General features: G+C 39.9%; 1 protein-coding gene across 11 annotated transcripts in view; it reads left to right on the top strand.

Annotated features, from left to right (window-relative positions):
• usp54a (ubiquitin specific peptidase 54a) overlaps positions 1–16,315 on the top strand; it is a 57,511-nt gene continuing 41,196 nt past the window's right edge. For 3 of the 11 annotated variants that reach the window (XM_067480281.1, XM_067480249.1, XM_067480231.1), the window contains exon 1: positions 1–168. Coding sequence is in view for 3 of the 11 variants with exons in the window: in XM_067480291.1 (XP_067336392.1) it covers positions 9,282–9,439 (158 nt within the window). In the remaining 8 variants the exon portion in view is untranslated. Of the gene's footprint in view, positions 169–9,217; positions 9,440–9,564; positions 9,969–16,315 lie in introns of those variants that run through there. The other 8 variants (XM_067480262.1, XM_067480255.1, XM_067480221.1 and 5 more) reach the window with 5 other exon arrangements.

Genomic DNA, 16,315 nt, shown 5'->3' with positions numbered 1-16,315 from the left:
TTCTCTGGCTGAGTCACCTGGGAGACGGCTGCGGAGCATTGGACTGAGAGCAGAGGGAGAAGGAGCACGAGGCAACGAGCTGCCTTCATTGCTCCTGAGGAGGTGTCAGAGTGAGGAAGGAGAGTCAGCGGAGGAGGAGGAGACCATTTAATGCTTCTGTTTGTCAAGGTGAGAGAGGGAAGGGGAGCACGAGAGACAGAGATAATGTGCAGCTGAATCTTACACCAAACTCTGTTAAAAAATCTACTTGTTTTAGCTCATCTCTTTGCTGCAGAACTTTACTAAAGACTTCAACTCTATTTCAACAGTTTTCAACCTTTAAAAAATTCAGGACTTACACTGCATGGCCACAAGTGTGTGGACACCCCGTCCACAATTTAGTTTTCCCTTGAGGTGGAAACTAATGCTACAGAGAGAGAACAGTGTTTCAGTAAAGCTTTAAGTAGATGTACAGAAAATACTCTTTAGCTCTGTGGGGGATCGGTCAGGACATCTCTATCTTATTCACAAAACTGAGTTTGGGCACAAATGTATCATGTTAAAATTTGCATTGTGTGTCAGCATAAATTGTTTAAAGAGGCAGCATCAGGGCCTGGACTATTTCTTTAAGTGAATGTAAATGACAGTTTCATGCTGAAGCTGGGTTGTGTTACCTTGTTGATCTGCTCTTTAAAGTGATGCTGGTGTCAGTGAGGAGGAGGAACATGGTTCTTTCCTTAAACTGGCTGCCTCAGACTTCAGTCTGCAGTCTTGCTTTAGTGCTCAATTTGGCTTTGATTCTGAATTACTCCCAGGTTCTGGACCTGGGTCTGGATTCTCTGTTATAACCAGCTCTTCTTGTGTGTGTTTTTGCTGGAGAGCTACTCTAATTCAACATGTGCTGCCATCACTGAAATAAGTCTTTTCTCTGTGTTCGACCATCACCTCTTCTCTCTTTGCTCTGACCCTTATCCTGTTAAACTGCCAAACACGTTGGAATCAAGTGCAGCTCCATAAATTCGCTCATCGAGAAGAAAAAATCCACCTTCCACAAACTCCAAACAATCCAGTCAGCATCCACACACAATATACACAGATACAGTAGCTGTCACTATCTGGACCTTCATCAGTCTGTGGCCCTATGTTGTGTTGAGCACCAATTTACATGCTCTGCTCTGATTGGACGGTTGTTTTCTGAAATATCTGTGGCCACACACACGCCAACAATAGCTGTGATTTGTTTTTGCATGTGTAGTTGTCGGTGCAGACGCTAATAATCCGCTTTTGTCTATTTTGTTCTTTTGACATGTGGAGGGAGGCAGAATTTTTGTGTTTTTGTGAAACAAGGAAGTTTCGGGCTTCAGACTTCTTCTTTATACACAAAAAGCTGCCGGCAGCTTTAGTCAAATGTTTAGTGTAAATAGCCACAGCCATCACAAAGAAAGGTCAATGTAGTGGAAATACACCAGGATATTAGTCTAAAAATGGACTTGGTGTGAAAATCTCTTTTGTGGAGGTACTGACTTTATGTGAGTAGGTCGGTCAATGATTGTGTTACTAACCAGGCAGAATGGGCTTGATGATAGTCACTGAATATTAATTCTGCTGTTGAAGAAAAACCTTGAGGCTGTGTCCTGTAGAAGAGCCTGTGTTTGACATCTAGTTATTTCCCTATTTATACAGGTATTTTCCCTTATAGATCCCTCATACATGGTGAATATTATTCGGCAAAGTTTAATCAGCTCAAACCCACTATCTATGCTGAACAGGGCCCACAGCTTACATAATTTTTTTTCATGTACATTTGTGATGTAAAATCTAAGACTAAGTAGTGGTAAAAGCTGTCAAATATCCATCCCTACCATCCTGAATCAACATCTCTTTGTGTTTTAACATCACATGTTGTTGTAAGAACTCACAGAACATTCAACAAGTCTCTGACCTCATTCTCTTCTTCTTCCCCTTTAAACTCAGCTCTGTAAACATGAGCAGGTAATAACCTGGATATTTTATCTGTTAGACAGTAGTTCTATCAATTCTCACCCAACTTGAATAAATCATTTCTGACTTTGTGTGTTTCAACTGCAAACACACACTCTAGATGTCTGTGCGAAGGGTTTGATATTACTGGAGACAGTAAAGTAGTAAAGATGATATAATACATACAGTCTCAGAGTACTGTGTGTCATTGTGTGTGTGTGTGTGTGTGTGTGTGTGTGTGTGTGTGTGTGTGTGTGTGTGTTAGAGGAACAGTGAGCAAACAGCCTGTGGACACACACGCAGACACATACAGCAGCAGCAGCTGTGAGTCATTTAATACTGTGTGTGTGCGTGTGTGTGTTTGTGTGTGTGTGTTCCATCATCATATGACTTGGAGAGTAAACAGTACAGGTGAAATATGGGGAAACAGTAATGATGTCATACAGGAAGTTTGTTTAATGTTCAGCAGGTTCTACCTGAAAGTAACTAAGTACCTTTACTCAAACAGAGGTGGAAAAAGTACTCCAAGAAATACTTTGCTATAATTATGCATTAAAAATGTAAGTGATAGTATCAAATATACAAAATACAAAGTATTAACTTACTTTTTAAAAGGATATATTGAACTTTTTACTGCTTTGTTTACTTTGCTGACAGATTCTTAATACTTGATGTAGTATACGTACAGAGAATCGATTCTCAAATAAAAAGTGCAGGTATTTACACATGTAATGAGTTACTGATAAAAACGAAGTATTTTGAAACTGTTGAAACGTTCCAATTTGTTCCAGATGTACCTCATTAATAAAGTTTTTGCAGAAATCAGAAATGTTCTTGTCCAGTTTACAGTAATTTAGGTACAGATTAGTGGAGAAAAACCTGATTTCTGATTAGTTACTTTGAAAAATCATAATCATTCATTTCAGCAATAACCATTTTAAGTATACTTTGACAAGTACTTTTACCTAAACATGAGGGGATGGCTGTAGTTCAGTTGGTAAGGCAGTTGTCCATGGACCACAGGGTCAGTGGTCTGATCCCCGGTCCAGGCTATGTATTGAAGTGTCTCTGGGCAAGAAACTGAACCCCCAACAGCCCTTTCCCATCCCCAGCTGTGCAGTGCCGGTCCAAGCCCAGTAGTAATTGGGGAGGATTGCGTCAGGAAGGGCATCTGGCACAAAGACTGTGCCAAATCAACATGCGGACAATGATCCGTTGGCACCCTGAACTCACGGGATAAGCCGAAAGGACAAAAAAACCTTTTCCTTAAACATAGTTTTGAATGTAGGACCCATAAGGAAAAGTGTGTACTTAAAGTATTTGTCCTTGTGTGTGTACTCATTCTACCACTGTGAAGCTGTTTGGTGTATGATCAACTAAGCATTAGTACTGATATTAACACTGTTTATTGTCTGACACAGTGTTTGAAAATCCAGAGGCTGGTTCATACAGGTTCATACAGGACACCTCCCACACACACACAAACACACAAACAGCCTCAGTAAAAAGCAGAAAGCTGCTGCAGGTCAACACAGTTTCTGTGTGTTCTGAGACTCTTTGCATTGAAATCGTGGCAGCGATTGTCTCCGAGCTGAATGAGACACAGCTAGTCCTCGTTCTCACTCCACTGAACTCTTTGTTCATTATCACAAACCATAAATCACAGCCCACAGGACCAAAAGGGACAGTGAGCACTGCAGAGATGGAAGTGACTCACTGTTGTGTGTGAAAACATGTTGTAATGGCACAAACTGTCCATCGCAAGCTCAGTGTCTCACCGGAAACAGTTAGGTTGAAAGTGAACTGCAAACTGATGAAACCCTTCAGATGAGACATAAAACCCCTTCAAGAAACACAAGCAAATTCATTTGCCACAGAATTGCATCTTGGGGATTTTGATGTTATGTTATTGTTCCCTTTAATGCTCCTACAAAATAAAGGTATGACACACGTTACCTGTTCCTTGTGTGGAGACATTCAGTGCTTTCTGTTATAATTTGACATTTCCTTTATGGCAGGGACTTGCTACAGCATCCCACTAATGACTGTTGTCCGTGTGCTTTGACCTCTGACCTTTGACCTCCTCAGTGATGGTTATAGTGGAGCTTTGAGGCTGGAATCATGGAAAGCCGAACCCAGGAACTGTCCACTTCAGTGATTCAAGACTCCAGTTAGTTCTGAAACATTTTCCAACCCAACCCAACACAATGTGGGCACTTTGTGGAGAACAGAAAAGCGTGAGTGTGATGACACAGATATAAAGCATGTGTGATCGGCACTGTGACATGTGATGTTGGGCCTTCTCAACAGAAACCACTCTGGAGTATGTTAACTTGTACTGGTACTAATGTGTTCTTGCCGTTCAGGAACGTGGACAAGTGCTCAAACCCTTTTGACATAAGAGCAAGAGATGCAAAGGTTTTGCTTTTTTTTTCCATAAGTGACCTTGGACAAGACACTGAATCACTGGTAGCTGTACTATCTTTTTCTGCAGCTTTCCAATTTATATTTCACCAGCAAAGTGTTTCTAAGGGACTCTATCTTTGGCTATTCTCCGCTGACACTTGGTGGCTGGCGCAGGACAGAGATTTGAAGATATGTAAATGGTAAATGGTCTGCACTTATATAGCGCTTTTCTACCTATTGGTACTCAAAGTTCTTTACACTGCTTCTTATTCCCCGCATTCACACTCACAATCAAATACACATACTCATACAATACACCGATAGGGAAGCTGCTATCCAGCTGGCGAATGCTCACCCGAAGCGACTACGTTGGGGTTCAGTTTCTTGCTCAAGGACACTTCGATAAGGGACAGGAGGAGCCGGGGATCAAACCAACAACTGTTGGATTGGTGGACGACCATTCTACCTCCTGGACACACCGTTGAGCTGGTTTAAATTTATTGAGTATCCATAAAGTGGTTACCTGCACCACCCCCAGATGTTTTTGTTGTAGGTGCCCTGGAGCGGAGTGTGGATGGAGGTGATGAGCTCTGCAGTGAAATCCAGTTTCTGTTGACTTTGCCTGATAATCATCTGTTTACCCAAACCTGCTCTACAAACAGCGATGAGCGTCATCACATCAGCTCTGCTGCTGCCGTCATGCTGCAGTGGAACTTCTCACCAGGGGGCGAAAAACAGGATGGAAACTTTCCAGTTCTGGAAACTGGAAATTTGATGATGGAGAGAGTGTTTGAAGAGCAACCTTCAGTCCAAACATGCTGTGATACTCTGAATTATTTGTCGTACACATGCAGTGTATGCTGTCTGCACAGGCCGACTATTCATATGTGCGTCAAAAAATCATCTGTCTGACAATCACAAGGCTTTTCCTAGTCATCCTGTGTTTTCACTGAGTGACATTTCACATGTGGCTCAGATAAGGTTTCTGCAGAAATCTGATATTTTCAGGCTTCTCCAACAACTATATGATTCACAAGAGAAGGAAATGAAGTATTTTCCAAAGATTGAGAAATATAAATTACCACATCATTCCTAAGTAAATGTTCTAGTTACTTTCTACCATTGATATTTTAAACGTGGGAAAAACTGCAAACATTAAACTATAATTAGTAAAAAATTAAAAAGGAATCGGTCTTACGGTCACTGCGTTCAACAGTCGGGGACGAGCTGGTGAAGATGACGGAGTGTTCAGCAGTTAAGAGGTGGGCGATACCCCACACTGAGGTAGAGGAGAGGGAATACTGGACTCAGACACAAACACTGCTGTGTTTCTACCTGCAGTCTCAGAATGAAGCTCACTTAAATCTTGCATCAGGTGGGAGACTTTACATGTTCAGAGAAGCTCAGAGGAGTTTCTTTGGTCAAGCTTTTTCTGAAATACACCCTGTTTTTTTCAAAAATTTTAATTTAAAACTGATTTTTTTATTATGTATTTTTTAACATGTCAGTGAAGGATCTTGGAAACATGAAGTGATGTTCATATTCCAACTCACAGAAACAAGGATAAATATTTCCCATATTTCTTTAATTACGAACCATAGAAACGTCTGCGTCACCCTGAAATAAGAACGTGGTTTAAAACCAACTCCAAGGAGACTTCATCAGGACATCAAATATCAAATCAAACCCATCATTAAATGTTGGGATGATTTATTGCTGATGTGGGGACAGGAAAGCTGCCAACAGCTGCAGAAAAGTCATGAAGGGGTGAAAAACTGATAGAAAGATCTGAACTAAACCCCAACAAACCAACAAATGGTGCAATAAACATGAAACTGCATTCACCAAAGCTCTAAAACAGCAAAGAGATGCGCCTTTGGAAAGAACGAGAGATGAAAATAATAATAGCCCGGCCCGGTTTGGCCCAGTTCAGCCCTGATCAGAAACCAGGCTAATAGGAAGCAGCTGAGGGGGTTCCAGCAGAGGAATGTTGGAAGGCTGAGCTGCGGTTCTCCACCCAAACACGGAAACTCCACAAGAGACAAAGTGCTTCTCATATTTTCAGTTTTTTCATTAAACTCAGGAATTTCTTTTGGCCACACTTTGATTCAGAGCCATGTATTTCTCTCTCCTCTCATATTTCTCATTCGACTTTGGAAGGTTTAATACTTCTTCTGAAGCCCTGTTTGCCCCATGTTCATTCTGTCTTTATGAGCAGCAGCAATAACAGGGAGTAATGGGACTATCAGCAGAGGGAGAACCATTTGATCCCGGTTATTCTGCTTGTTTTTGGAGCAGTGTCTGATTTACTGTATTTCATGAAGGCCAAGTCTTGTCGGTTGGAGGTTGCTTACTCGTTCTACAAATTTCAGCCAATGTCTTTAGCCAAACTTAAATAAAAGCCGACAACAACCCTTTTAGCACATCTCAATTTTTTCATTCTCCACAACTGTAATGAAATTATTATAACTGAGTTTACAGCTTGTTTTCAGGTCTTCGATTTGTTACAGATGTCAGAAACCTATTGACAGTACCAGAAACTTGGTTAAATTAAAATACTAATTTTTTTTTACTAAAATAAAATATTTTTATAAATATTTATCATTTCATTTTAGATGAACTTACACATTGTAATTAGTTCATGTACAGTAAATGGCCATTGTCCTATTTTGGAAATACTGTATATACATAGTAAAATTACAACAAATACTTTAAACCATTGGGTATAATTGGCCTGCTTATGTATTGTTTCTTGAAGTTTACATTTTTCAAAAAAGTCATAAGTCCTTTTGGCAACCCAAAAACTGTAGTATTATGTTATTTGAAGCTAATAAAACCTCTTAAAGCAGAACCAAACTCAATATGGTACTGAAATATAACAGCATCTCCTGAGTCACATGTAACACCTACAGTACATGTGTTTATCATCTATTCCCTACACATGTACTGTAAATAGCTAATTTGTTATTGACTTAACACTTTATTTTTGATGAGTACTGAATGCCTAAATCCCCTTTTTCATCAAATACCCACATTTTAGTTTTCTACATTTGATGTAATAAATATGCTGGAACCCTGCTAGTGTAACTGAATTTTTTCTGAGGCAGACTTTCAGTTGTCGATGGAGACTGTGTTCTGACTTTGTCCACCGCAGCTCAGGAGAGAACTGACTGTTCTCTTTTTATATATTTGGCGCTATCCGTTTTGCCACATACTGTTACTTGCTATTGTGATTTTATTTACAAATGAACCGGTACTTGAAATTGTGCCGCCCCGTAAGAAAGAGGCAGGTGCCTGTTCAAACTGCCCCATTTGATGCAAGGCAAAATATAGTTGCTTACGATGGAGCCAAAATTGCCACCACTTTCACTCTACTTTTTAGCTGTAAACACACTAGTCGTAATTTTCTTGATGACACTAAAAGCATAAATCAGTTTTGTTATTGGCAGTTTTCGTTCGTTTGAAGTACTCAGATTAAGTTAAATGTAGATTTTGTAGCATTTGTAAAAGTATGTACCTCTATTATTAGCAGTGAAAGTACAGTGATATCACAATAAAAGTGTGTTAATTAATGTGAATTGTTCAGTAAATCCTGTAAATGAATAATTGAACAAACTAATAACTTGTACTACAGTTTATTATAACAAACAAGTTGATTATGAATACTGAATCCTCTGCAGCTCCTGCAGTGTGTGTTGGTGTAGGCATCTGTGAGCTGCTACATATCGATCCGGACATGTCCTTCTGTGCTTCTAATGTGATCGATGCCCTGATCAATACAGTCTCTCTCTCTCTCTCTCTCTCACACACACACACACACACACACACACACACACACACACACACACACACACACACACACTCTGCTGTTGAGGCACCTCTTTAGCTCTCCTGCTCACTGCATATGTAATTAAACATATGTTTGCTCTTTGAGTGGTTTTAACTTATATTTTTGGCTGTAGAGACAAACTGTCTTCCTGAGGCAGAAACAGAATCATGCCTGTTTTAATGCAGTGCTGCCTGAGTATGGGGGCAAAACACATTTCACAAAAAAATGTTGTGTTTTGTAAAAATGTTTGAGCTTTTCAGCAAGTTGTTATTCTCTCCCAACAACCTGAAAGTGGTCACACACATGAACACGTTTTGTGAAATGTCGTGTTTGCAGAAATGTGTTTTGCACCTACGGGCCACCATACTTGAGGGCCCAGGGATCACAACCATTCATTGTTTTTTGGCCTTGTCCCCTGTGTACAGATTTCTGTGGATTCTCTGAATGTTGAATTGTTTGAGCACAGTTTTCACAGTGACCCTTTCCTGACTTCTGACAAACTCAGCTTCTCTGAGATTTTGTTTTGCCAATTGGGTCTTTGGGCCAATTTTGTTGCTGAAATCGCCTGTTTATGTTGATACGTTTCTTTGTTCTGTTTGCAATAAAAAACAGGTTTTTAGTTATTTGCACATCATTGCATCTTTGTAAATTTTACAAACTGTCCCAACTGCTTTGGAACCAGTGCTGTCATCAGAAGTACTACTCTCCTTTCGGCTTATCCCGTGAGTTCAGGGTCGCCACAGCGGATCATTGTCCGCATGTTGATTTGGCACAGTTTTTTACGCCGGATGCCCTTCCTGACGCAACCCTCCCCAATTTCTACCGGGCTTGGACCGGCACTGCATCGCTGGGGAGGGGGGCGATGGGGTGTTAGGGGTTCAGTGTCTTGCCCAGAGACACTTCGACATATAGCCAGGGCCGGGGATCGAACCACTCACCCTGTGGTCCGTAAGCAACTGCCTTTACCAACTGAGCTATAGCCACCCCTATAGTGCTGTCATCAGAAGTAACAGTTAATATCAGTAGCGCTGTGTGTGTGCGTGTGTGTGTGTGAGATCTTCACTTTAAACATCTTCTGCTCCCTCACATGCTCACACAGGCGCACGCGCTCGTGCTCGCGCCGCCAGTGCTGCAGGTACTAACTCCGCCCCCTCCGTTCCGCCGTTTTAAACGCAATAAAGTGCCGCTTCCAAGTGTCGTCAGTCAGACGGGATTTCTTGCCTTCCCCCGGTTTGCGGGTCACAGGTGAGTTTCTTCCCATCGGCCATGTTGCTGTTTTTTTTCTGTCTGCGTTTTTGCTTTGATGCTATCGGGAAATTTGAGCGTAGCCACCGTTAATTCTCATTCACCGGCGCCGCTAACGTTGACGTTAGCTAAAACTACGTCGTCCGCACCGGCTACAACTGGGCTCGGGAGTAAACGATCCCCCGCCGCGCTAAACAAAATGCGTGTTCGGTGTCTTTTGTGGTTTATCGCAGAACTAGAAGCGTGGTCTCGGGTTAAATGAGAACAGGGATGATGCTTTGCCCTCATTGTTCTCCGTGAAGTTTGCTGGAAGTGATGTAATGTGGCTCCGGTGCGATCTGCGTGGAGCCATCGCTGCTCCGGACTGCGTTCAAAAAACAGCTAATTTAACGCTGCACTCCTTCTCGGCCGCTCTGCTTATGCGAGGAACTAATTTGACCAAATATACTGTGGATAATTTTTACATAAAGCCAACACACCAGTCGTCCTGTTGTTTGACTTTCATATCGACTCCCGGAAACTGCTCCAGGTGTTTTTTTTTATTTATTTAGCCACTGTTTAGGAAGAGTGAAAATTAATGTTACTGTATTACCAGCAGTTGTCCAAGTGACTCATTTAGCTTTAAAATAATCACTGTGCTATAGATTTTTATTTCTGCCGATTTGAAGAGCATTTTATGTAGACTTCTATGAGTAAGTTATTTAATAGTATCCGATAAAACACACGTCACTATAAGCGAAACTACTTTATAGTTTGATATTTGTAAACGGAATCCGGTGTGGTATAAGTGGAACATTTAGCGAGATGAAATGCGACGGTAACCGGGTTTTTAAACAACATTTATATCTAAAATGAATCGGAAGATGATCTGTTTTACATGTGGATTGTGTAAAAACACAGTTTGACGCTGACTAAGTGACTTGTTGAGCTCCTTTGCCACAAAGAGAGTTACTGTGTCCAGGCTCCCATGTTCTAGTCTCGGATAATAATTGTTAGCTCTGGTGTTTTAACATGAATCACCATCATTGCACAGTTGGTTTTCGTTGATAACAAACGGCACAGTTTGAGACAGTAAAACGACCTGAAGGTCCTGCAACTGGATGTGCACGTCTGATTTTTAAATGAATGAAGCTCCCATCATAGTCATGCATCACTTCTCTGCAAAGTTTTGGGGGTAATTGTGCACAGTTTTGCAGTGTGGAAACAGTACCTAGCTTTAAATTAATGCACATTATTCAGCATTATTCATGGGAAAATAATGTGCTGAAAGAACAGGAGGAGGAGGAGCTCCTCCCAGTCTGGATGATTTACTGTTTATTCACTGAAGTGATGGAAGCTGCTACTGGTGCTGGAATGTGGGAGTGAAAATTAGAACAATGCATTCACAACAGGGGGGTGTGACAACCCCCTGACAACAACTGAAAGTCATTTACAAAACTGGAAAGAAAGTTCGGGGAAGTGATTTTTAAAATATTAGGCATGTAGGGTTGTGCTTCTTAGAAATTGTAGGAGACACATGTTTAAAGTTGCTTTTTTTTTTTCCATGAATATTTCCATTTTGTGCTATTTACTTTACTCCGCTATTTGATAACTGTCATACCGGATACTCGACTTTGATATAATACAACATTTATTGATCACCACGCTTTTTACTTGTCTCCCATCCAAAAAATTACAATAATAAAAATACCTTGTTAATAAAAATACATAAAGCAAAGCTTATTATACAATTAATCAGAATGGTGTCAACATGGTGTGTGGTAGGCAGTCAAAAAACAATTTTCCCCTCTGTGACTAGCAACAACCATTCAATTAGGATGGTTACTACCAGTATACATGTCCATGATGAAATAATACTACTAATATGAAAGAAAACCACCAAAAGTGATCCTAAATGGCAACAATAACTAATTTATTTAATATCAAATGTCTTGCAACCTAATATTTTTGCTAAAGTTAAATTTTAATTTTTTTTTCATTTTTAATGTAAATACGCTCCAACACTTAATGTGGAAGTGTGACCAATGCCTCCCATTAACAACATAGCATTATCCTATTGAGTAATTTTTGTGGAACAGGGTTTGAAGACATCATAGTGGGCTTTATGACTTCATGTTGGGAAGTTTTGGTAAGTGTTTTTTTTTTTTTTTTTTTTTTTCTAATTTGTTATATGGAAATGATTAACGAGGGTGAAATTGACAGTTAATAATTTCGTCACTTACTCACTTGGTTCAGCATGTGATTCATGAGAAGGTTTGTCTTCTGTCTTAGGCTCACTCTGACTTCATCCTGTTTGGTTTAGGAGACTAAACTGGATCTTTACCTCTGTCACAGCTTTAAGTGCTTGTTCACCATAACAAACATGTCTGTGATGGATACTGAGGAGGTCGAAACGGGGGCTTGTCTGTCTCAGAGGGAGACTGCTAGGAGCAAATTCCTCTCTTTGACGGGTGGAATTAAAAAATTGAAGTGCTCCACATTCCCAAATTCAGAGTTATTTTGGTGCTGGTGCGGTGCTAAAGGACTACTGTATATTCATGAGCTGTCATTTTAGTCATTAGGCCCCAAATCTCCCTCCACGCAGATTGCCAACAAGGTCAGCAGCAAGAGGAGTGGCAGCTTCTGGGACCAGAAAGCATTTTGAGGAAATATTTAACTTAGCAATTCTCAAGAGTTTTGTAGTAAAAAAACAACCTAAAATGCACAGATTTATTTTGCAGAAGGCAGATGTTTTGATGGGGGGGGGGGGGGGGGGGGGGGGGGAAACAACAGTTTTCTTTTGGTTTGTTTTTTTTTTTTTGCTCTTTCACTTTAAACAGTTGTTTCCTTCTCATACCTGTCCTCAAATGTCTTTGGGATGCTCTTTTGTCACTTTATATTGAGTGTTGTCTCCCTTCCAGGCTGTCTCACAAAACACATGTATGCAGCAAGCTTCATTGGTTGTGCAGTTGTTTATTTATTTATTTTTTGCAGTGCCTCACCTAATGTAACTAAGAAAATGGCGATATCAAGATTCTTGGCCCAGAGACTAGAGCCAATCTGAATTTCAAGTTGGTGTAATAAGTCTAATGAGTCTTCAAATCTGCATAATTTAGTGTGGTTAGTTTTCTGGTTACGAGTAGGTTTGATTATGGTTTGAATTAAATTGAATCTCCACAGATCATAGGGGAAAATAGCAAGCATTGTGGTCTGCTGTTAAAAAAGAAAAGACATGAAGAGTCTTATTCCTTAAGGGTTAGTTTTGTAAAGGTTTGTTTGCCCACACATGTTACAGTGTAGCATAGAGCCATTTACCAATACTTTTTAAGTAAGATAGGTTTGGGACGGTCTTCTATGCCGTCAGGACATTGTCCTGAATAGGGGTGGCACTCGTCAGCTAGGAGTAAAACTGGGCTCCTTTTCAATCCTGACTAACGCAGCTACAGCAGGCCATATCTTAATGTCTAAATTGGTAGAGTTCAGCAGCTTGAGGTGATTACTCCAACGAAATATAAAGTTTTATTCAGGCTTTGTAGCCTAAACATATGATTCAAACAGGAGGGAGAGCATGGCAACAAACAATGAATTTATTTACTAATGGTGAAGGCTGACTGTAGACTGGTGTTGCAATTGGAAATATATGTATAGAATTTTCCTACTTAAAGTAAATACAGAAAAATGTAACACCAACTAATTCCTACATTTGAGAACCATGTTTGTGCTTAAAAATTAAGAAACTCTAAGTGAATGATAAACTAGTAAACGGGTAATTTTCCTTTAGGCAGCCAATCGGGCATTAGTGAATCATAATTCTGCTGCTCCAGAATAATTTAGATTCAGTGTTTAGCTCACTAATGAGGATCAGTGGAACTGAGCAGCAACTTGGCAAAAATTAGCCTTAAAATGAATGAAGTCTGGCAGCTGTAAAGTGTGTGGGTGTGTGGGTGTGTGGGTGTGTGGGTGTGTGGGTGTGTGGGTGTGTGGGTGTGTGGGTGTGTGGGTGTGTGGGTGTGTGGGTGTGTGGGTGTGGGTTCTTTCATTGATTAGTCTGCAATCCCGGTGCACAGAGCTCACCTTGATTCACTGTTCTCTCTATTCGTTGTTTGTGCAGAAGAATTATGCTGATATCATTATGTTGGTGTCATAGTGATGTTTGTTACCATGTTACAGTGTTTACATAATCATAAGTTAAAACATCTCAACCCTATCAGATTCTTCCTGTCAGACAAGAATAACAAGTACAAAACCACTGTACAAATATTTTCAAACACCGTCCAAGACATCCTGTTAGATAATTACATCCTTTCATAAATCAATTATTTCACCAAAGTTTTGGCTGATTTCTTCTAAGCTGAAGATGAGGGGGTTGTGTTTTTTTCCACTTACCCTTTTGGAACTTTCTGAGTTTCATTGTTTACACCTCTTTGCAGAACAGTTCTGTTGTCTCCTGTTTTTGTGTATTTGGATATTTTCTAAAGTCATTTTATTTTTATGATTAGAAAACATTGAGCTCAGTCCAGTCCATGTTTTTGAGCTAGTTCCAGTCATTTAGTGTGACTGTCACCAGGGTTTTATCAGGGTTCATTTTTCTAACCCTAGCAGCTTCATAGGCTTCCAACTGCCTCTCGTGTGTTTTTAATTTTACACTTCTCTTCCTTTTTAATTAACATTTAACTGGTATTGATTTGACCTTGGGACCCTGGTCTGTTTCTGTAGGATATAAAAAGCTGTAATCATTTAGAAGAAGATTTTCCCTTGTCACTGCTGTGATGTGATAGCAGCTGGGTGGCTGGAAGTCACCATGGTTCAAAAATGTTTTCAAGCCTTTTATCTAGTGGGACTGTTAAATAGTCAAATAAGGAAAATTGTCACTGATGTATCACTGGCAAGAATTAGTATTGTGATTTTTAGATGTTCTAACAAATCTAATGTGCACAGATTCTAGTGCATTTTGCAGGTGTTGTAGGTGAGAGGATATGTTTGTTTTCATTGTTAATAGAAACCGCATAATATCCTACTCTTTCCTTTGCTGAGTAGATGCAGTACTCCTATGATTTGAGATGGAAAGCAGACCCAAGTGTTGGATTTTGTAGTAATCGAATTTAAATGGGCCTTTGTTACTCCTAGCTTTCATGCTGTGAAGGTGTAGTGTGAGCAGCATGTTAGCAGAGCCACAGCAGCAGCTTTTTGATCCTGTAGGTGGGTACACAGGAGGCATTTTGGTCCAGTACAAAGTGCTGACACACTTTTGGTGTCCACATGGCATCAGTGTCTTTGTCTGTTTATGCAGGTTTATATCTCTTTGCCTTTATACTGTAAGGTTTGCTCTTTTCCTCTTGATAACATCTGATTTCAGTCTGAAATCCCATGAGGCGTGCACTAGCCTTATTTACGTTCCAAAAAATGATTATAATTATAGAAACACCCTTGAACACCAGTTTGCATAGATTCTTTGTGTAAATCACACACACAAATAAACCATTATCACTGGGATATCCCAAACAGTTATGAAACATCTAAGAGGTGACCAGTGATTCATATTGAAACATCTTAAGAAATTAAAGCTTCGCAGTTTAGGAATACATGGGAAGATGACTGACAGAAATAAGTGTGTGAACCTTCTTTAGGATTTGTCTTTCTACATAAATACAACCTAATATCTGTTCAGACATTAATGCAAACTCTACAACTATATAAAAGGAACCCGTTTAAGTCGGTGAGCTTATAAATGTAGTACATGCATGTACCAGAAATGTTATGGTAAAGTTGTGGCTGCAGAACTGGGAGGGACTTGAAAATTCACATACTTTTCTAAACACGGAGTGTGGTGGTTTGAATAATTTTCCAAAATTAGTGTACATATTTATTTTATCTCGCAGGTTTGGCTGGGTTCCCTTAATCTACTTGTAAGAGTTGTGTAAAATCATTTATGCAGAAATGGATAAAATCCTAAAAAGTGGACAACCTTTTAAGCACCACTTTGGAATTGCGTGTCATTTCAGTCACATTTGCTTCTAAAGAACTCCATGCGTACTTTTTTTTTTTAGTGAACTCTGATTTTTGTGTGCCTACCCAAAGGTTAGTCTTGATTTCATGACAATTTAGCTGATGTCAGCACTAATTTTAAACTTTGGTGTGAACCTTGAGAACTTGCCATGTTTGGGGCCCAGATGAAGGATAGATCACAGATAAGATATGCATGCATGTTTAATTCACAGCATCTCCTTTGAGGGGATCTGTTGGTCTTCGAAAATTGCGAAAAAAATGTCTGCAGAAACATGGAGTCCTCCCCTACTCTCTATACCAGCCTTTTCCATATAAAATTCCCTGAATTTTTTTTTTTTGAATTTAATCCAAACTGCATTACAAGGACCTAGAAATCTAAGTCTGCACGATGTGCAATGACGTTGTAGTGGAAGCATTAGTAACTGCTGAAATGTTACCAGCCTGTGAAGTACAGGGGTTGTGTTTTTTTGTTTTGTTTTTTTTTTACATCTGGATTAATCAAAAACAAGAGTAACAAAAGCTGTGAACCTCTGTAATCAACAAACTCGCCTAAAGTGAAAATGTAGCTAAACATTGTTAAAACTAAGCAACTGATGCGATGTATATAGGGCATATAGCAAAAAATGAATTTGCAGCCCTTGTCCCTGGTTAGGCCTTTAGATGAAAACAAATAAACAGAATCAACATGTATATACGGATATTTCTGTATGTATATCCCACAACCACGTAGTTGTGATGATGATGTTATGACAGCCACTTATGGTACACAGTACCTCCTGTACTGTTTTTAGGTGAGTGGAGTGATGGTTGTGTAGAACCTAAAAAAAAACAAACCCACCACCAGGTATGCTGCTGCTGCAGCAGACTTACAGCAGTTAACAAGACTAATGT

Source organism: Channa argus, chromosome 1 (genome assembly GCF_033026475.1).
Source record: "Channa argus isolate prfri chromosome 1, Channa argus male v1.0, whole genome shotgun sequence".
Taxonomy (NCBI): domain Eukaryota; kingdom Metazoa; phylum Chordata; class Actinopteri; order Anabantiformes; family Channidae; genus Channa; species Channa argus.
This window is presented reverse-complemented; position numbering and strand designations above follow the sequence as displayed.